The following is a 22628-nucleotide window of genomic DNA, read 5'->3' as shown; positions in this document are numbered from 1 at the left end:
GCCATCAGTAGAAGTTTAAACATTTGATTGTTTTGCCAATGTAAGTTGAGCACCTCCTTTGACATGGCAAACTTTGTAAGAGGATGTGTTGGTAATGAGCTGCACTGTGAAGAGGTTAGTGTGCATTTTCCAGTAACTTGATGGCAGCTTGTTGCTGTGAATTTGTCATTTCTTAACTGAAAACCATTTGTCAGTAAGTTATTGTAAGATTCACAATAACTAACTGGCAAAACATTGTCAGTAACCTACAGGCAACTTGCTGCCACTAGCATTACATGCTAGTAACCTATTGTGTCTTCACTGAATCTTCTGTTGACAACATCACTTGCTGATTGGCAGCATACTGTAACTGCAGCCTGTCAGAATATTGCAGGCGTGGCTTTCAACTAGCTCTTTTTGGTCTCCCATGAGAAGGAATGTCGTCCCAGTTAATGTGGTCTGTTGTGTTCTGTTCATAAACATTAAGCTTGTGCGCTGTTGGTTATCCAGTCTTAACAAATGCTAACATAAGTGCATGTGATGGCAAAGATATTTTCCACCACAATTTGCAAATAAATTAATTAAAAATCCTACAATGTGATTTTCTGGATTTCTTTTTCTCATTTTGTCTGTCATAGTTGAAGTGGTACCTATGATGAAAATCACAGGCCTCTCATCTTTTAAAGTGGGAGAACTTGCACAATTGGTGGCTGACTAAATACTTTTTGCCCCACGGTATATTCATTACTTATATATTCATTACTGTATAAATAAATAAACATATACAATGTAATCATGTGTGTCATATCTAATCTGAATACACTACGTTAAAAGCGCTGTGTGTATCATAACTCATTTTTGTTTTCACATGTGTACTGTTCCAAAAACACGATGTCAAGTGAAATTTCTTATGTGACATCGTGATTTTCTACATGCGAAATCATGTGGTTTTTCTGTAAGGGATTGCACTGTGCAGGCAATATGTGTTATGTTGTACAGTAGTATTTACGTGTGGTTAATAAATACATGTATTTCAATAACTTGTTGCTTTGTCTAATAATAATAATTGATTGGATTTATATAACGCTTTTTCCAGATGCTCAAAACGCTTTACGTTATGAGTTATGAGACAGAACTGGAGGGAGAGAAGCAAGCTAGATTTGAATTCACGACCTCAGGGAAATGAGACGAAAGCTTTAGCACTACTGGAGCCACAGTATTGTACATTATGTAATAATAATATATGCCAATTGGCAGACGCTTTTATCCAAAGCGACTTACAACAGTCGTCCGTGCATTTTAAAATGGGTATGTCTTTGTACATTTTTTCAGCCTCAAGACTTTTCATTAAAACTTTTCAGATTTTTCATTAAAATCAAACCAGACACGGAATCAAAAGCAAACATCTCTTTATTGTTTCTGGCTTCATGCAAACAGTGACCGGTGATAACAGTACATTTCCATAGTAATTTGCATGTACACTGATAAGAAGAACAACAAAACAATCCTCCGTCATCGTCTGGCGTTTCAGTCCAGAAGACTTCATCCTGCCAGGTCTCATTACCTCCTGACCGCCTTGGCCTTGCCTCTGCCTTTGGCACTGTGAAACCACACAGCGCAGACAGACCAGTCAAACACCTCTGTCACTCTTTCTATCTGACCACTAGGTGGCGCTATTATGTTGGTATACTTGGGAACAATACGCGTAGGTATACTAAGAGCTGAAAGAGATAAGCTCCTCAAGCGATTATTATACTAATGTGAGTGAATACATAGGACCAACAAAATATTTTAAATATCGAGTACATGTATATTCAAAGGTTCTACCAGGATCATCTTCAACAAATCTATCCGAAATATTTTCAGCACCAGAGAGGAAGAGTAGTTTTGAAAGAATGAGTTAAGAGATTGATGTATGAAAGAGGGGGAGTGTGGGATGGAGGAGGGGCTGGGAATGGAAACAGAGACAGTTCTGTGAGAGTTGGCATGCATCACAGGATGAAAGGGAAGACAGAACTTTCACATACAGGACCGAGGGTTAGTGAAGGACGAGGATGAATGAATGACATGGCGATCGTGTCCTATCTTCAGCGGTCTTACCGTGATGTTCTCTTAGGGCCAAATCCTAACTCTCATTTTCTCTTAGTTTCCCATTGACATCAATGCATGACTAAGTGAACATTTGACTGAATTGGAAGTTAGAATATCACCTGTAATGCACCATTTAAATGTATAATTTATTATAGGCTATCAATCTATCATTCCTCAAGCCTGACAGATGAGTTATAAAGCTATAGCCAGCCAATACCTGTATGTAAAATTCAACTTACCATCAGAAAATAGTGGACAGGAGTCAAACCTTTTTTCCAGATGTCATTTTTTGGAGGCATTACAGTATGTAATGTATGAACTGCAATACATATGACTTAACTAAGTTCCTTAGCCTACAAAGACTATAATCTACTGCCAGTTTTGATGATGACACAATGTTCTTGGGCCAACAGTAGGCTGTTGATTAGGATCACGATCTTCCCAGACTATTTGGGTCTATTCTAGATGAATGGAGAGGGATGGATGGAATGGAAGGAGCCACTCTAAAGACTGGTCAAATTAGGATGCAGCACTACGATCCTAATGTTTTCTCCCAGGGTTGGATCATATGCTCCGAGCTAGTTCTCTTCAAGCAGGATCATGTGACTTTAAAAGGCCTTGGGGTTAAGACAGTGAACAGTCAATGGGTGTATCTCAATAGTCTAAATGAGCTCCTTCTCCTTGTCTCCGTTCCTTCATCTGCACTGATGGAAAAAAAAGCAGGAAAGGTTGCTTTCACATACCCTGTGTCTTCAGATCAATACCGATTAATGGGAGGAGACGAAGAGAGGAAGCCACTTTAGACACACTCCATTGAATGTTCCCAACTGCAAATGTCTTGATAGTAATTCCAAAACTTGATTTAATGTTTTTCTTTTAATGAGTAGCATTCATTATCATTTGTTGGTTGGTTTAGGCCCCCCAGGCTCTTTTAAATAGAGAAGAAACTGACCAGTGTGGCTCTGGGTACTTACCTCTGGTGGTCCTGGACACGGGCCAGAAGCTGATTGATCTGTGAAGGGACACACAGTGGAGGCTGCCTAAGCACTGAGACAACACACTGACTGACACCTGTAGGGAAACCTGGGATCCTGCAGTTTGGAGCCACGGCCTGGCTGCACCGCCACCTGTCTGAGTGTGTGGAGTGTGTGGTTCACCTTTGGTTGAAAGCATTCACCTGTGGTCCACCACCTGACCTGACCCGGTCGCCCGGTTGAGCTTCCCTGAGCCCCGAGTGTAAAATAAACAACGCTCACTCTGACAACAACGACTGACAGCGGACTACACAACAGTGAGGTTGACGCCCCCACAGCCCATTACTCACAACTTCTGCTGCTCATTGATTCGGGTCTGGAGAACATTCATCTGGAAGCAAGTCAGAGTTTTAGACAGCTGCGCCCCTCGTAGGGTGTCCTCTTGGGCAGTAGGATTAACACCACCAGTTTCAGAATAGGGGATGTGGCATGATATGCATGTATATGTTTAAACGGCTTTGTATTTCAAGAGTGTAAGTTACTCTCTGTGAAATAGACTGCATTCACAGCATGTAAAGGGACACATGTAATGCTTTGGTAGAGAGCGCAGGCGGCTGGTGGCCCCTTAATTGGGGAGGACGGGCACATAGGAATGGCTGGAACGGAATAAATGGAATGGTATCAAACACGTGGTTTCCATGTGCTTGATACCATTCATTTTACATGAACATTTTAGTCACTTAGCAGACCCTCTTATCCAGAGAGACGTACACAGTCAGTGCATTCGTTTTGAGATAGGGGAGACAACCCGATCACAGTTGAAGTAAGTACATTTTTCCTCAATTCACTCCCGTCATTTATTATGAGCCGTCCTCCCCTCACCAGCCCCTTGTGGTATGCAGTCATTGGATGACAGAGGAGATGATATGGAGGTCAGGACACATGAAAAAGACCCAGACCCATTTGAAGTAAAACATCACAGTCTTGTAGTCATCACCGCATTATACTGTCATGTCATAGGCACGACCAGTGATCTTGTTCTTACCCTGTGGATCACCATGCACAGTACAGCCACGGGTATTATCACCATAGCTTGGACCGGAGTGAGAACACTCACGTCATATTTCTGCTTCTTCAGTTTCTCGCTGAGGTCGAACTTCTCCGCCTCCAGCTCCATCATCCACTGCCACAGCTCATTGGCCTTCTCCCTGCAGGACGACAACCAATGGGACGCCAGCGTTCAGCCAGCGCATGAGGTTCTAGTTTTGGTCTCTCCTTCACAGCAGACTTTCTAAGCAACTATGTGTATTCATCTGCATTTACTGTTTTCTTCAATGTATAAACCTGTACAATATATACTTTCAACAATGAAATAGAGCTTTCAACGTGTGTCTGAAATGATACCCTATTCCCTTAAAAGTGCATACCCTTTGACCAGAACCCGGGTGCCATTTGGGACTCAGTCAAAGACCTGTGAGTATTTCGGGGTAATTAGATATATCATACTTGAGTTTGTCCTCGTTGAGATGGTCGATGATCAGAGCCTTCCTTCTGTCAGCCAGAATCTTCTTCTTCTTTTCTCTCTCAGTCTGCTTCTTGGCTCCCTTCTTGCCCTCTTGCTGTGGATGGACATCACCGCAGCACAGTGAGAGGGCATGCAAGTGTCAAGATAACCACGAGGGGGCAGCAACTCTGATGCAAATGTTGTAATCATGAGAGAGAGCGAGTGCGTGTGGAGCTAGCGCTAACCTTCTGTTGGATGCCACCGTACGTGTGAGTCATGGTAGTGAGGGCCTTCTTCTTCTTAGCGTCATCATCGTGCTTCCTACGCTGTTCATCTTGCTCCCTCCTCTCTTTCTCTTCCTGCGTCGGGGAGTGAGCAACAGAAGGTTTAAGAAGAGGAGAAAACAACTTGGGCCGCAGTTGGCCTTGACATCACAATGGAAACATTACACAACGAGAGACTCACGGCCAGACGGGCCTGCCTCTCTTTCTCTTGCTCAGCACGAATCCTCTGCTGCTCTGCCCTCTCGGTACGACGCTTCTCCTGCACACACACACACACACGCACGCACGCACATCCCCACACACACACACACACACACACACACACACACACACACACACACACACACACACACACACACACACACACACACACACACACACACACACACACACACACACACACACACACACAGTTACAGTCCGTGACAGATAAGGTATCCAACCTGATTCATCTGTGTACCTCAAGACTATGTTGGCACACTGAGCCCGGGCTTAAGCTATGGGAGCCAACCAGAATGTTCACCAACACTGACTCTCTTCTCTGTATACATCAATGATGTCGCTCTTGCTGCTGGTAATTCTATGATCCACCTCTACGCAGACAACACCATTCTGTATACTTCTGGCCCTTCTTTGGACACCGTGTTAACAGCCCTCCAGGCAAGCTTCAATGCCATACAACTCTCCTTCCGTGGCCTCCAATACAAGTAAAACTAAATGCATGCTCTTCAACCGATCGCTGCCTGCACCTGCCCGCCTGTCCAACATCACTACTCTGGACGGCTCTGACTTAGAATACGTGGACAACTACAAATACCTAGGTGTCTGGTTAGACTGTAAACTCTCCTTCCAGACCCACATCAAACATCTCCAATCCAAAGTTAAAACTAGAATTGGCTTCCTATTTCACAACAAAGCATCCTTCACTCATGCTGCCAAACATACCCTTGTAAAACTGATCATCCTACCAATCCTCGACTTCGGCGATGTCATTTACAAAATAGCCTCCAATACCCTACTCAACCAATTGGATGCAGTCTATCACAGTGCCATCCGTTTTGTCACCAAAGCCCCATATACTATCCACCATTGTGACCTGTACGCTCTCGTTGGCTGGCCCTCGCTTCATACTCGTCGCCAAACCCACTGGCTCCATGTCATCTACAAGACCCTGCTAGGTAAAGTCAGTCCCCCCTTATCTAAGCTCGCTGGTCACCATAGCATCACCCACCTGTAGCACGCGCTCCAGCAGGTATATCTCTCTGGTCACCCCCAAAACCAATTCTTTCTTTGGCCGCCTCTCCTTCCAGTTCTCTACTGCCAATGACTGGAACGAACTACAAAAATCTCTGAAACTGGAAACACTTATCTCCCTCACTAGCTTTAAGCACCAGCTGTCAGAGCAGCTCACAGATTACTACACCTGTACATTGCCCACCTATAATTTAGCCCAAACAACTACCTCTTTCCCTACTGTATTTATTTTATTGATTTATTTTGCTCCTTTGCACCCGATTATTTTTATTTCTACTTTGCACATTCTTCCACTGCAAATCTACCATTCCAGTGTTTTACTGGCTATACTGTATTTACCACCTTGGCCTTTTCTGCCTTTACCTCCCTTCTCACCTCATTTGCTCACATCGTATATAGACTTGTTTCTACTGTATTATTGACTGTATGTTTGTTTTACTCCATGTGTAACACTGTGTCGTTGTATGTGTCGAACTGCTTTGCTTTATCTTGGCCAGGTCACAATTGTAAATGAGAACTTGTTCTCAACTTGCCTACCTGGTTAAATAAAGGTGAAATAAAAAATAATATATATATATTTTTAAACATGCCCATGTAGTGTTCCAGCAGTGTGTGTTTGAGCTCCAGCAGTGCTACAGTAGAGGACTTACGATCCTGTTAACGAGACTGATGAGCTCATCTTCATCTTTCTTCCTCTGGACAAAGTGAGACTCAATCAGAGAGGTCAGCTCAGCCATGTCCTTCTCTTGACGCTTCCTATGCAGGTCCTGTAAAGCACACACACACGCACGCACGCACGCACACACACACACACACACACACACACACACACACACACACACACACACACACACACACACACACACACACACACACACACACACACACACACACACACACACACACACACACACACACACACACACACACACACACACACACACGCACACAGAGTGAATAGTGTGTTGGGCACTCTTATTGCTATATTCAGGTAATCTAGCTGTTAGGATTGCATCACTCACATCAAAATCGACTTTACCATCTCCCTCTGGTAGCTTTGGAGGGGCAACATTTGGCATAAAACTTCTGAAAAACATCAGAGATGATTCCATCAAATACTCTCCGTTTAATTACTTTGATTCAGTGACACGGCAAACCACAAGAAAGTAGAATCAAACACTTACTTTGGTTTGGCTTTGGAATCTGTAAGTCACAACAGAAAAGGCTATTTTATTTATTTCAAAGTAGAAATAAGAAGTGATCAAATTCAATATATATATTTTTCTAAATCTGATTAGTAAAAATCAAAATCTTTTTAAATATCTCTTAACCAAATTGAGAAAAATCCAAAGGTTTGAAGTGTTTTTTAAAACATAAATGGCTTTGGAAATGTTTCAACAGTTGTGAATTGTGCCTTCTGTTGTTTATAGCAAAAATAATAAAATAATACATAACTTATTTTAGACTGAGACACATGACTCTAAGAGTGATCTTCTGAAATTCTATACAAAATACACACAGAGAACTTGACAACTACACCTTAAACTGGCTACAGAGAACAAGAATAGACCTAGAACTAGTTACAGACAACAAGAATGGATCTAGAACTATAAGTTACAAAGAACTAGACAACACTCACCTTGAGTCTCTCCACTGGCTGTTGGTGAAAAACATACAGAAAAAGAAGGGATGATTACACACAGAGCTTTCAACACAAGACTCATCCATGTACAGTACACTATGGTAACACATTGGATTATTACTGCAGGATATTCCAATGATAGGCCTTATCTATTGAAACCTACTGTATGAAAGTGTGTATTACGCAACCAAAACCACATAGTGATAGTGGTGGCTCAATGTTCTGACAGGCAGCTTCAATGGTATGAAACACAACGTATTAGATACTAAGGAATACAAATGAACATTCACAGCAGACCGTCGCAGTCTATAGTTATAGGTCTACACTTCATGCATTCTGTACAAGACAAAAACAACGTATAACAGGTACCTTCTTCTGCAGGCGTTTCTATGTGAGGGACATGAGAACGATTTGTTTAGTAGTCAATAAGACTGAAATGTGGATCAGTGAAGTGTGAGAATATGACCTTGTAAGGCGCATGCTGTTAAAGGTCTATTGATATTGAATCAGTACACATTAGTCAGTAATGGGGGGTTAATCAGTATGATACGTTTGTTAGCTGGGTATGCTAAAGTGGCACAAATGGTACCAGTGAAAAGTGTGCTATATAAGCAATAAGGCCCAAGGGGGTGTGGTATATGGCCAATATACCACGGCTAAGGACTGTTCTTATGCACAACGCAGCGCGGAGTGCCTGGACACAGGCCTTAGCCGTGGTATATTGGCAATATACCACAAACACCCGAGGTGCCTTATTGCTATTATAAACTGGTTCCCAACTTAATTAGAGCAGTAATAAAAAACAACATGTTTTGTCATACACATGGTATACATCTGATATACCATGTCTGTCAGCCAATCAGCATTCAGGGCTCGAACCACCCAGTTTATAATAAAGCTTATAACATACATGCATCTGGGATATCAAATGCAGCTCAAACTAAGTGAATTCGAAGCCAAGAAAAGCTTTACTTTCTACTACTGCGGGGGGCGGCTCTGTTATAAAAGCATCATCGGACTGATTAGCAAAGATAGGAAAGCATGAAGCGAATAATAGAATATGAGATGATGCACTGTACGTATTTGTAAGATGAAGCCCAAAAAAAGCTTTACCTTCTACAACAGGTGGGGGCTCTGTTGCAAGGACACATGAATGAATCAATAAAGCAGGAAGCATATAGTTATGAAAATTAATGTGCAAAAATATTTAGTTGCGACTTTGACAGCACCTGTGGGCCAGATGAGCTGCAAGCTGTTGTCGTGCCTAGTTAAAAAAGTAAGTTACTACTGCAGATAGAAGGTATAAACCATGCAGGGGAAAACGTTGTAATGTCGAGGTAAAAGATCAAAATTACCTTCTACTGCAGTGGGCTCTTTTGTAAGGATAAGAGAATGAGGAGTGGATCAGTTGAGTGTACAAAATATGAGGTAAAGAAAAATAATACATTTTATAATTGATATAATAATAAAAATAACTCAGTCAGTGTTGTGAAAATAAGTATGTACTGTATGTTGCATTAATACAATGCCGATTGTTCATGTGTCTTCGATTACTTCACTGGCATTAAGGAATGCGTACTATTAGCACAAATGCACATCTATACTAGAAACTAAAGACCATGGTAAAGCAAAAACAGGTCTTTACCTTCTACGTCTGGCTCTGGCTCTGGTTCTGGCTCTATGGTGAAGATACAATGTTAGTATGCGAGGAAAGCTTGAAGCAAAGAAGACAGAACCAAAACAAACATGTTCCACGACATAACGCCAAACTACTGTTGGTAAAATAATAACACCGGTATACTTTTACTCTGAACACTTAAGTCTAATATTGATACTGTAGCTAGGGTACATCTTAATATGCAGCAATGACATTTCATGTTAAAAGCAAGAAAGCATTACCTGGTTCTATGTCTGGTGTGGGCTCTACGGTAACGGTAGCGAAAGATTAGTAAGTGGATCAATTGTTATTATTCGCTAATAATAATCATGTGCAAAAACAAGAAGCATATCAAGCCATGACACGGTTTACCTACAACAGCAGGGGCAGGTTCTGTGGTAAAGTCATATAGTTGATTAGTGAATTTGCAACGAGTGAAGCAAATAACTTAAAAAGGGATAGTTCAGCTATTTTACACATTTAGACCTACAGTAGATACATCGCTTAACTATCACTTTGATAAGGATGATTACTTTTTTTTTGGTACTAAGCCAATAATAATAATAATAATAATAGCCAAGATAAAAAATGTACCTTCTACAGGTTCTGGGGCAGGTTCTGTTATAGCTAAAAGCATAGGATTGTTTAGTGTCAGCCACTGTTATACTAAGGCAGAGTCAATAAGGCAGAGAGAAATACAGCCTTTGATCTGATTATGAAGCAAATATTATTGTACAGCTCCGTGAGGAGAGATATTATGTACGTTATAAATGACAGAATATCTGCGGGACAGTTGCTTTCAACTTCATTGACTACAAAAACACTGTGCTCATACCACATCTTTTATTTGTTGTACAGTATATAACTTGTATGTGGGGTACATTACATGTATATTAGCATGCAGAATCTGTACATATGAAGCATTGAAAAGCATTACCTTCCTCTGCAGGAGCAGCATCTATTGTAAGGACATCAGACATATGAATAGGGCTTAAAGCGCATTGTTTTGTTCATCATTAATACAGCCAAAATCATTAATGCAGCATTAACTATAGGAATACTGTATGCCATCTGAAAATAAGGTACCAGTGACTAGAGGCTAAATGTTACAGTGCATTCTGTGAAACTAGTATGTATGACATAGGAATATAGAGTATTTCAACACTGAAGAAAACTGAATCTCTAGCTGTACAATATGCATATATTTATAATACTATTATATTTATGGATCTGTATTCATGCAGTTCACAACACATGGGACGCTTTACCTTCCTCTGCCGGGACTTCAACCTCGACTGATGAGTGAACAGAAGATGAATTAGTGGTTCAAGGCAATGAGTTGGTAGAAGCCCTAACCACTGACCTAGGGTCAGATATTGTTTAAGGATAATAATGATTATGGTTCAGAATTGGTGTATGGTGATCTGATCCTAGACCTGTAGTCAGGGCCACTTATACGATAAGATCAAGGCAAACTGTTTATTACACCATCAAACTGGTATGAAACAAATGTTCATACATAATGATCAGATTGGATCAAATTGTTTGAATCTGATTCAGTATCAGTATCATTTCCATACAGTACATACAAACATTTCATGCAACCATTGTCAGAACATTGAAAACCATTCTAGAGTGAACAACACATTCTGTTTATGGAATGGAGAGTGCATGGTGTAACATGTGTTTAGCTATTGGATGGAATATGGAGTAGGACACATGAAAAGGGTATAAGTCTCATACACATTGGATATATATTTAGATACAGTCTGGTTCAACATGGTAACAGGTCACCTCCACCAGTCTGGGTCAACATGGTAACAGGTCACCTCCACCAGTCTGGGTCAACATGGGTCAACAGTCTGGGTCAACATGGTCACCTCCACCAGTCTGGGTCAACATGGTAACAGGTCACCTCCACCAGTCTGGGTCAACATGGGGTCACCTCCACCAGTCTGGGTCAACATGGTAACAGGTCACCTCCACTAGTCTGGGTCAACATGGTAACAGGTCACCTCCACCAGTCTGGGTCAACCATGGTCAATGGTAACAGGTCACCTCCACCAACATGTCTACCTCCACCAGTCTGGGTCAACATGGTAACAGGTCACCTCCACCAGTCTGGGTCAACATGGTAACAGGTCACCTCCACCAGTCTGGGTCAACATGGTAACAGGTCACCTCCACCAGTCTGGGTCAACATGGTAACAGGTCACCTCCACCAGTCTGGGTCAACATGGTAACAGGTCAACCTCCACCAGTCTGGGTCAACATGGTAACAGGTCAGTCTGGGTCAACATGGTAACAGGTCACCTCCAGGTGGTAACAGGTCACCTCCACCAGTCTGGGTCAACATGGTAACAGGTCACCTCCACCAGTCTGGGTCAACATGGTAACAGGTCACCTCCACCAGTCTGGGTCAACATGGTAACAGGTCACCTCTCTGGGTCAACATGGTAACAGGTCACCTCCACCTGGGTCAGGTAACAGGTCACCTCCACCAGTCTGGGTCAACATGGTAACAGGTCACCTCCACCAGTCTGGGTCAACATGGTAACAGGTCAGTCTGGGTCAACATGGTAACAGGTCACCTCCACCAGTCTGGGTCAACATGGTAACAGGTCTTCTCCACCAGTCTGGGTCAACATGGTAACAGTCTGGGTCAACATGGTAACAGGTCACCTCCACCAGTCTGGGTCAACATGGTAACAGGTCACCTCCACAGTCTGGGTCAACATGGTAACAGGTCACCTCCACCAGTCTGGGTCAACATGGTAACAGGTCACCTCCACTGATAAGTCTGGGTCAACATGGTAACAGGTCACCTCCACAGTCTGGGTCAACATGGTAACAGGTCTAGGTCTGGGTCAACATGGTAAGGTCACCTCCACCAGTCTGGGGGTAACAACTCCACCATTCTGGGTCAACATGGTAACAGGTCACCTCCACCAGTCTGGGTCAACATGGTAACAGGTCACCTCCACCAGTCTGGGTCAACATGGTAACAGGTTATATTGGGTCAACATGGTAACAGGTCACTCCACCAGTCTGGGTCAACATGGTAACAGGTCACCTCCAGTCTGGTCTGGGTCAACATGGTAACAGGTCTCCACCAGTCTGGGTCAACATGGTAACAGGTCACCTCCACCAGTCTGGGTCAACATGGTAACAGGTCATCTCCACCAGTCTGGGTCAACATGGTAACAGGTCACCTCCACCAGTCTGGGTCAACATGGTAACAGGTCACCTCCACTAGATACAGTCTGGGTCAACATGGTAACAGGTCACCTCCACCAGTCTGGGTCAACATGGTAACAGGTCACCTCCACCATTCTGGGTCAACATGGTAACAGGTCTTCTCCACCAGTCTGGGTCAACATGGTAACAGGTCACCTCCACCAGTCTGGGTCAACATGGTAACAAATGGGTCAACATGGTAACAGGTCACCTCACCTCTGGGTCAACACCAGTCTGGGTCAACATGGTAACAGGTCACCAGTCTGGGTCAACATGGTCAACAGGTCAACAGTCTGGGTCAACATGGTAACAGGTCACCTCCACCAGTCTGGGTCAACATGGTAACAGGTCTTCTCCACCAGTCTGGGTCAACATGGTAACAGGTCACCTCCACCAGTCTGGGTCAACATGGTAACAGGTCTTCTCCACCAGTCATGGTAACAGGTCACCTCCACCAGTCTGGGTCAACATGGTAACAGGTCAACATGGTAACAGGCCACCTCCACCAGTCTGGGTCAACATGGTCACCTCCACCAGTCTGGGTCAACATGGTAACAGGTCACCTACCAGTCTGGGTCAACATGGTAACAGGTCACCTCCACCAGTCTGGGTCAACATGGTAAGTCTGGGTCAACATGGTAACAGGTCATCTCCACCAGTCTGGGTCAACATGGTAACAGTCTGGGTCAACATGGTAACTCCACCAGTCTGGGTCAACATGGTAACAGGTCACCTCCACCAGTCTGGGTCAACATGGTAACAGGTCACCTCCACTGGGTCAACATGGTGGGTCAACATGGTAACATGACACCAGTCTGGTAACAGGTCAACAGTCTGGGTCAACATGGTAACACCAATACAGTCTGGGTCAACATGGTATCCACCAGTCTGGGTCAACATGGTAACAGTTTGCTCAAATGGCATATATTATATTATTATATTATATCCATGTAAGCATATACCACAAAGACAGAAGGGTAGGAAACCAGTATACAAATGATATGCACGTTCCAAAATGTTTATCTTGAGAGACAAATGTAGACATAGCATTTAAAATTTCACGTTAAAAATATCTAGTTTAAGGTATATTTTGATCAGGTCCACGAAGCATGCTTTAAAAACAAGTTATGAATCATTTTTGTTAGTTATTTTTGCTACAGTATATCTATCATGCACTCAATCCAACAACGTCTAAGTAACATACGAAGCCATACAAAGCTTTTACCTTCCTCTGTGGGGGTTTCTGCCACTGCGCAGACACAGTCAGCAATATATTTGCAATATAGCTAATATAGTCAATCTTAGCGATATATGTGCAATTGAGTGTACAAAACATTAGGAACACCTTCCTAATATCGAGTTGCACCCCCTTTTGCTCTCAGAACAGCCTCAATTTGTTAGGGCATGGAGTCTACAAGGTGTCGAAAGCATTCCACAGGGATGCTGGCCCATGTCAACTCCAATGCTTCCCACAGTTGTGTTAAGTTGGCTGGATGTCATTTGAGTGGTGGACCATTTTTGATACACATGGGAAATTGTTGAGCGTGAAAAACCCAGCAGTATTGCATTTCTTGACACACACAAACCGATGCGCCTGACACTTAAAGGCACTTAAATCTTTTGTCTTGCTCATTCACCCTCTGAATGTCACACACACAATATATGTCTCAATTGTCCCAAGGCTTAAAAATCCTTCTTTAACCTGTCTCCTCCCCTTCATCTTCACTGATTGAAGAGGACTTAACAGGTGACATCACCTAGATTCACCTGGTCAGCTTATGACATGGGAAAGAGCAGGTGTTCCTAATGTTTTGTACACTCAGCTTAAAGTGGGCTTGAAGCATATTTCGTTTAGCCAAAAAAAGTAATAATCAATTCTCAAAGTCTTACTGTACCTTCCTCCCTGAAAAGAAAACAAACAAAAAAACATGAGACATTTTGTTGGTAGACATTTTTTTGAAAAGAAATCTCATTACTAAATACTCTGTAGTGAAGGCTATAGTTTCTGAGACGACAAAGATAAATATGCCATACTTACTCATTTTCTTCATCTGCCATGTTTAGATTGGATTACCTGGACATGAGAGACAAGAGTACTGATGTTTTCTGTTTCACACAAATAAGCACGAGGAGAAGGAATATAGTGGTGAAATGACTGGGGCATGGATGGATGGCAAAAATACTAGATAAAGATTGAAACCTTTGAATCTTTTTTACCCACACAAAGCTGTGTCTAAAATGGCACCCTTCTCCTGATATAGTGCACTACATTTAACCAGGGCTCCAGTGCACTAGATAAGGAATAGGGACCATTCTAAATGCACTCAGGCCTAGTGACGTTTTCATCTGCGGCACATAGAGATACACAGCACAGTAATATCTGATGTGTTTGAGTTGAGTGTCTGTATGTGGTGTTCTTTCACCACTCTGGGACTGGCTGCCCTGAGGCCCTCAGCTCTAAACAGCTCCAAGACTAATCCTCAGCCATTTCCTCTTGGCATGGAGGGCTTCTCCTCTCTTCTCTATGGGCAGGATAACCTGATGTCTGGATAACACACTAACCATTACACTGGGACTGGGACAGCAACGGACACTTTAAGCATTCTTTGCACCAGGCACTAAAAGGCACTGTTACTTTCCAATACTTTATTTATAGATTTCCAGTTTAAGACAAACAGATAACAGTAAATTAAACTTTATTTTATTTTTACAACCACTGCCCTGCCATCCCAATCGTAAATCAGTGTATTATAAATGTTTTTTTCACAGAAATAGCAGGTGAACACGTTGAACAGGTGCTAAGGAATGGCACATATCTCCCAAATATGTACTGGCATTAATTAAACTCCAACGTATTATTTCAAGCTGATGGCCTTGTCATACCAGATACGGGGCATTTTATGGACAACCTGAAGGTTATCATTACTTTACAGACAGGAACAGATTCATGAGGTTATATAGTTCTATATTTAACTAACAAATGTAAGAATGCTATCGTGTGGATGAATCATTTGAGATGACAACTTTCCGTTGAAAGACAAATCGTCAGATCATAAAACTAGAGTCACTCCGTTGATATACAGAGGGGTTATTTTTAACAATAATAAACCACAGTTCATCAGCAGGTGTTAGGTGCTATTCCAGACAATGAAGTTGGCTGAGCTTATTGAGTGCCTACATGCTTATACACACACACACACACACACACACACACACACACACACACACACACACACACACACACACACACACACACACACACACACACACACACACACACACACACACACACACACACACAGTAAATCAATGAATAACATGCCAGTCAAGGCCAGCTATTTTGGACAACGGGTTGGCCAACCCTCTAGAGCTGTACATACAGCACCCATCAACTCGACAGCTTTTAGCAACATGCGTTACATTCCAAAAATGATCCCATTATGAAACTATCTATCAGAGGAGATGGGAGTCAATCTTAACATTGACCATATTTGCCATGAAGGTAAAACTGAAGCAAACCTAGAGGACTGGATTAGAAAACCATTACTCCTCACCTCACCCATCCTTCCTTCCCTATGCCCATCCTCTGACCTTACATGCCAGTTCATTACAAGTTAAGTGTATTTGGGACACACACCTATACATAACATACATTTGGACGGAAGTAACTAGCCTAGAGTGAATTTCTTCAACACCAGACTTCAACTCAGTTGAGGACATAGTGTCCCAGTCCGACCTCCAAATAGCTACAACAGAGAACTCCAGCTAAGAGAGATGTCAAGTAGAATATACACCATCTGTTTAAAGAGCTGTGTCTGAAAACGTATTAACTGAAATCCACCAAGAATTCACAGGCAATGAGACTTGTTTCCCTGTGGAATTAAATGTGTTTTGCTTTAATGTGTGCGGTCAGCATTGGGCCCTGGCTTGAGTGCTGGAATAAAATGGTTTGACAGTGGCAGGAATGTTGCGGGTGCCGCTTTCAGCATTAACCAGCATTAAGTCAAAGCCCAAAGCATGCTAACACCCAGTTCCCCCTACAGAAGACTAGCTTAGTGCCCACTGACTGTCTGTCTCGGTCCAGTCTGAGCCATGAGAAGCAAATCAAACAGACGCAAAGAAACAGAATCCATAAACTTTTCTCTCTGGCATTGCCTGAAGTGTATTAGTTCAGCATTTCTTAATGCAACAAAAATATGATATGGTCCTTCTTGCACAGAAAACATGTATTCCACGTGCCCAGATTGACATGGGTTACAAAACAGCAGTCTAGCCCCAGAGCAGGCATTCATTCACGCATGCATCCCAGCAAAGTGTCATTGTTACAGTCAAGTCAGGGGTCACAGTCAACAGCCTTACCTCCAAAACCACACAGGAAAGAGAAATGGACCTGTCTTATTCTTTCAGATCCAGAAACAGACAACTTCAATGAGACTCTAATGCTCACATAATGCAGCCCTGCCACCCATGTGACCACCTCTTATATCTGATTGGTTAGGGCAGTGAAGTCTATTGTTAGAGATAAAGGAAGCCTGATATATGTCTCAACCATTAAAGCAGGAGCAAGGTCTTAACAGTGGCTCATCTAATTGGGCTATAGTCATGTCATGTCATGTCATGTCATACTCACACAGACTGTTAACATTCATTTGGTTCTGAGTTCCAAGATAGGTAGAGGTAAAGCTGTCTAAGCAGTCAATGATATAGTGAGTTCAGTGTTAGAAAGAAAGAGAAAATAAATTGGACAAATTGGAACAATTTATATCTCTTTATTGCTGTTGTTGAGTCAACGGTACAAATATTTCATAACATTCATTCTTTAGGAAACTACCCACTACTATAACAAAGTTGTATCTGAAACGACAGAGTGCCTTGCATAGTTAACTCTACAAAATAAATGAGGGTGTTTGAAATAAAATAAAATACAATTTAAAAACGGACAAAAAAAAGCAAAATGACCAAAATATGAAATAACAGCAATGTAAAATAATGTTATATATTTTGGTCAGACTCCATTGCTCGTATTTCTAAGGAGTCGTGGAATGTGGTTGTCAAGGTTTACACAGAACAATCGTACAATGCCCCTGCTAACCTCTATATAATACCCATATTATCAAAGCACGTCATGCAAAATGAATGAATGAAACGTGAAACATAGAACATCGATAATGAAACGGTAAAAAAAAACAAAAAAAACAGCGGAAGTCATACTGAGTTGGCAACGTGCAAGGTACAGTTTATTCGGTGCACGCAACAACAAGGCCTTGTTACCATTGCATGTAAAGGATTTGTGCTGTAAACACGACCTTTCATACCACTACGGAACTTTTAGGAAAACTCAAACCCAAAACAAGCGTCGAGCGCAATTGTTGGCTGGAGTCAAAATCTGTCTTCTTTTGACTGACTCAATCCTCTGTCATTGTCAATATCGAAATGTGCACTTTCCCTTCTTTCAGAGTCCTATAGTTAGTACATCGGATTTGGGATTAAATGGCAAGGCGACATACGGTTTAAACCAACGCCGTCTCATGGTACAGGCATAGTATATAAATGTGTATCTGGCCTGCCATATTCAGACAAACTCACTGACAAAGCGGAGGTCCTTAACCTCCTGAATAGAAGCCATTGGAGCATGCACGTGAATAAGCCCGGCGGCGTGCTTAGTGGTGTGGAATGTTGTGGGTCAGAGAGTCCTTAAAATGAGGATGTAACTCTTTAAGTACACCTGCTGAATTATGGGTTGTTTGAAAGTTTAACAAAGTGAATTTAGAGATTCAAATAGCAGGTACAAAAGCTACAAAGACAGCCGATGACAAAACACGTAAAAAAAACATAAATAAATTGAAACTAGGATAATAAACGTTATAAAAGCCGTTTTAATATACAACTTTCCTTTAGTTGCTTGCACTGCCTTTCATTGCCTCTTGTCGGTTGGTAGTCACTCAATTTTAGAGTACAAAAGCGAAACAAATCTTGAGTATAAAGCTGTAATAGAAGATACAGTATAATATTCATAACGACGTGTACTTATGTGCTAACACATATGAACTCAGACCATTGTTGCACTAATTGGTAAGACAAAAAAAAAGAATGTGAAATAAGCCAAATGTACGGAGTCCGTATAATCTCTCTCCTGAACTGGTGAACATGAATAAAATAGCCGTGTGTGAAGCTTTGCTTTAAATATAAATTTAAAAAAGAAGTGAGATGGACGACATGGACAGAGTATGGATGGTAGACGTCTCTCTTTGGAACACGGATATGATTGTGGAACTGGACACCTCACATAAAAGCATTTCTCTACTATATTCAAACTACACATGTACTGAAGAGCGCATGGGAAATATATCTAATTTCAATTCAGTTTTCTCTCTTCTGTAAGTTTTTGCTTCTAACATATAAAACAAATGACCATATCATAAAACATCCAAATTTCACAGCATATTCTTTTGTTTGTTTGTTGTGAAAGTAAGCCATAGTAAGTCGTTGTGCAAAGGCACGACACTGTCATGTGACGAGATGGTTGGTGGCTGTTCGTTTCAGTACAGTGCTTATTAAATAGAATCTCCTGTTTCTCTCCATTCCTTGGGTTCCCTCAGGGTGGTGGTCATATTTGTTTTGGTATAATACATAGAAAAGGAAGAGTCTTGGATTGTCTTGGTCCCGACCAGCCATCAGAAGAAGCTCGTTGTAATCATTCGTGTCCCATACCTGCTGAGGGACAGAGACAACTCGATAAGAGCTACAGTCAAAATCTAAGGGTTGAATACTCTAAACCTCTAACCTACAGTACCAGTCAAAAGTTTGGACACACCTACTCATTCCAGGATTTTTCTTTATTTTTAGTATTTTCTACATTGTAGAATAATAGTGAAGACATCAAAACTCTGAAATAACACATATGGAATCATGTAGTAAGCATTTTTTTTTAAACAAATCAAAATATATTTTATATTTGAGATTCTTTAAAATAGCCACCCTTTGCCTTGACAGCTTAGCACACTCTTGGCATTCTCTCAATCAGGTTCATGATGTAGTTACCTGGAATGCATTTCAATTAAAAGTTCAGTTGTGGAATTTATTTCCTTCTTAATGTGTTTGAGCCAATCAGTTATGTTGTGACAATGCAAGGGTGGTATACAGAAGATAGCCCTATTTGGTAAAAGACCAAGTCCATATTATGGTAAGAACAGCTCAAATAAGCAAAGAGAAATGACAGTCCATTACTTTAAGACATGAAAGTCAGTCAATATGGAAAAGTTGCTTCATGTGCAGTTGCAAAAACCTATGATGAAACTGGCTCTCATGAGGACCACCACAGGAAAGGAAGACCCAGATTTAACTCTGCTGCAGAGGATACGTTCATTAGTGAATTGCACCTCAGATTGCAGCCCAAATAAATGCTTCAGAGTTCAAGTAACAGACGCATCTCAACATCAATTGTTCAGAGGAGACTGTGTGAATCAGGCCTTCATGGTTGAATTGCTGCAAAGAAACCACTACTAAAGGACACCAATAGGAAGAAGAGACTTGCTTGGGCCAAGAAACACAGCAATGGACATTAGACAGGTGGAAATCTGTTCTTTGGTCTGACGAATCCAAATTTGAGATTTTTGGTTCCAACCTCCGTATCTTTGTGAGACGCAGACTAGGTGAACGGATCATCTCCGCATGTGTGGTTCCCACCGTGAAGCACGGAGGAGGAGGTGTGATGGTGTGGGGGCACTTTGCTGGTGACACGGTCAGTGATTTATTTTGAATTCAAGGCACACTTAACCAGCTTGGCTACCACATCATTCTGCAGCGCTAGGCCATCCCATCTGGTTTGCTCTTAGTGGGATGTTTTTCAACAGGACAATAACCCAACACACCTCCAGGCTGTGTAAGGGCTATTTGACCAAGAAGGAGAGTGATGGAGTGCTGCATCAGATGACCTGGCCTCCACAATCACCCGACCCAAACCCAATTGAGATGGTTTGGGATGAGTTGGACTGCAGAGTGAAGGAAAAGCAGCCAACAAGTGCTCAGCATGTATGGGAACTCCTTCAAGACGGTTGGAAAAGCATTCCAGGTGAAGCTGGTTGAGAGAATGCCAAGTGTGCAAAGCTGTCATCAAGGCAAAGGGTGGCTACTTTGATGAATCTCAAATATAAAATACTTTTTTGGTTACTACAGGATTCCATATGTGCTATTTCATAGTTGAATGAGTAGGTGTGTTCAAACGTTTAACTGGTACTATATGTCTGATGGGTTAAATCCACACATCCATCCATCCATCCACCCACCCACACATACATATCTATTAGAAAGGGATCTAGGATGTCTCGCCTCAGGACAAAACCATTATGCCTTTACCCACAGTCAGTCAAATTTAGCCAGCTAAAGACACCTCTGTCTTGGTTGCAATCTTGATCTGGTGTTAAGTCTTTGCAGTATGACTAGAGCCTTCAGTAAGAACAGTTAAGCAGGCCTTTCTGCATGAGACTGGGGTTGTTGCATGCTGCTCAATGTGGTGTCAGATGCCTGTGAGGTCCCTGCCTGCCTACCTACCTGTCTCTACTGACATTTATATAACTGACGTCTGTCATGTTGTCATTTGCCCTTCTCTCAGCGACAACAAAGAGGAGGGGGTTGAATACAAGGTGTGTGTGTGTGTGTGTCGAGAAACGTTGGATGTGTGTAGCTATTTCAAGTGTCTCTCTCTCTCTACTTTAACACATTTAGGATTAAAGTAGAGAGACAGATTGTCTTGGGTCGAGATTTTCAGAAAGCACTAACTATGGAGCCACACCGTGTCTAAACTGTGAAGTCAGCTTGTTATATTGAGTTTGCCTCTCCCCTGCTAGCCCCTGACAAAATGAGGTGTATGGCGTGATAATCTTCCACCACACGAGCTAGTAATGTGTCAACCCAACAGCTGTTCATTTGTTCACAGCCTGGAAGGTCCGACCCCAACAATAGAATCCAGGTCGGAGTAAGGAGCAGAGGGGCGGGCGAGTGGGGTTGATGCAGGGGAGTTGAGGGGGGGGTGGAAAAACGACACATTACACAGACACGCCCGGCATCCCTGAAGGTCAAACAGTTCTCTCTACCGGAACAAAAGGAGTTGTGGCGCGCGGGCCACTTTGGAAATAGAACACAATGCGAAAGTGGCATCTGAAAACGCCATCGCCAGAGAGCCAAACAGCAAACACAGATGATTTACAGCTGACGCCAGGTCCCAGGGGCGATAGTGTTACAGGGTGGGAAGGAAGGGAGTTATGGGTGCTGCTGGGCCACATGGTCGACGGTAAATTACAACAGGCTCCTTTCCCTGTCCCTTTTCAGATGGAGGAGAACCCTTTAACCTCACCGTCTCTGGGTGTGTATTGTCAGTAGAGCACAGACTTATGAATAACGTAGACACAAAGACATGCATAGGCCCAAACAAGATGGGCACAGATACACACACAGTCAGTCACCTTTGACCTCAGCCTAAGGTTTAAAACTATGTTGGTAAATGGTAAGAGAATGGACTCACCGTTGGCGACAGATTTATTCTCCCCTCTGCCAGTCACCTGAGAGAAGATAGGTGGAGAAATAAGTCAAGAGAGAAAGTCATCTGAGGTAGCAGTCCATTTAGTCAACGCTGCCATTTCCTGAGAGAGAAGCTGTGTGCACTGGAACCTTTCGATCTCAGGCCCTGGTTCGACCAAATGTACCTCTTCTACATTAATAAGGAAGGGTTGATGTTCAATTGAGTAGGATTCCCATTATTTTTAGGGCCTTCGGTTGAGAGGTTTGAGACAAGAGTATAAATGCCACAGTAATGAACCATGACGCTTATTCCAGCCAAACGGGGGATTTGGGGAAACAACATGAACAGGGTTCACATCCTGCCCAACACATCCAAACCCTGCATTCACATCCCCAAACACACAGCCACACAAAGCCTATCCAGCAAAGCCAGGTTGCGGTGGTTCGTGGACGACGTCTCCCATAGTTCCCTGTTGTAACACTGTCCTGC

General features: G+C 42.4%; 2 protein-coding genes across 18 annotated transcripts in view; both read right to left on the bottom strand.

Annotated features, from left to right (window-relative positions):
* Positions 1-1371: 1371 nt before the first annotated feature.
* LOC124014415 (troponin T, cardiac muscle-like) lies at positions 1372-17096 on the bottom strand. Of its 7 annotated transcripts, none has more exons than XM_046329355.1 (18): positions 16982-17094; positions 14661-14696; positions 14518-14525; positions 10654-10680; positions 10323-10343; positions 9374-9406; positions 9084-9101; positions 8098-8115; positions 7726-7743; positions 7271-7289; positions 7109-7172; positions 6737-6853; positions 5014-5091; positions 4794-4907; positions 4551-4663; positions 4162-4252; positions 3395-3435; positions 1372-1579 (listed from the first exon to the last, which is right to left on the bottom strand). In XM_046329355.1, exons 2-18 carry the CDS (start codon positions 14678-14680, stop codon positions 1540-1542), a joined length of 840 nt encoding a protein of 279 aa, XP_046185311.1. In that variant the 5' UTR covers positions 14681-14696; positions 16982-17094; the 3' UTR covers positions 1372-1539. The 7 variants fall into 7 exon arrangements, with proteins under 7 accessions (XP_046185311.1, XP_046185312.1, XP_046185313.1 ...); XM_046329356.1 differs by lacking the exon at positions 3395-3435 and adding an exon at positions 3045-3082; XM_046329357.1 differs by lacking the exon at positions 8098-8115 and having other exon boundaries at positions 16982-17095.
* A 279-nt stretch (positions 17097-17375) lies between these two features.
* Positions 17376-22628, bottom strand: part of LOC124013544 (non-muscle caldesmon-like) — a 58639-nt gene continuing 53386 nt past the window's right edge. For 9 of the 11 annotated variants that reach the window (XM_046327870.1, XM_046327862.1, XM_046327864.1 and 6 more), the window contains 2 exons: positions 22143-22179; positions 17376-19333 (listed from right to left, as the gene is read on the bottom strand). The gene's annotated coding sequence lies outside the window, so the exon portion shown is untranslated. Of the gene's footprint in view, positions 19337-22142; positions 22180-22628 lie in introns of all 11 variants that reach the window. The other 2 variants (XM_046327867.1, XM_046327866.1) reach the window with 1 other exon arrangement.

The sequence above is a fragment of the Oncorhynchus gorbuscha genome, linkage group LG25 (genome assembly GCF_021184085.1).
Source record: "Oncorhynchus gorbuscha isolate QuinsamMale2020 ecotype Even-year linkage group LG25, OgorEven_v1.0, whole genome shotgun sequence".
Lineage (NCBI taxonomy): Eukaryota > Metazoa > Chordata > Actinopteri > Salmoniformes > Salmonidae > Oncorhynchus > Oncorhynchus gorbuscha.
Note: the sequence above shows the minus strand (reverse complement) of the source record. Positions and strands in the feature narration are given on the sequence as shown.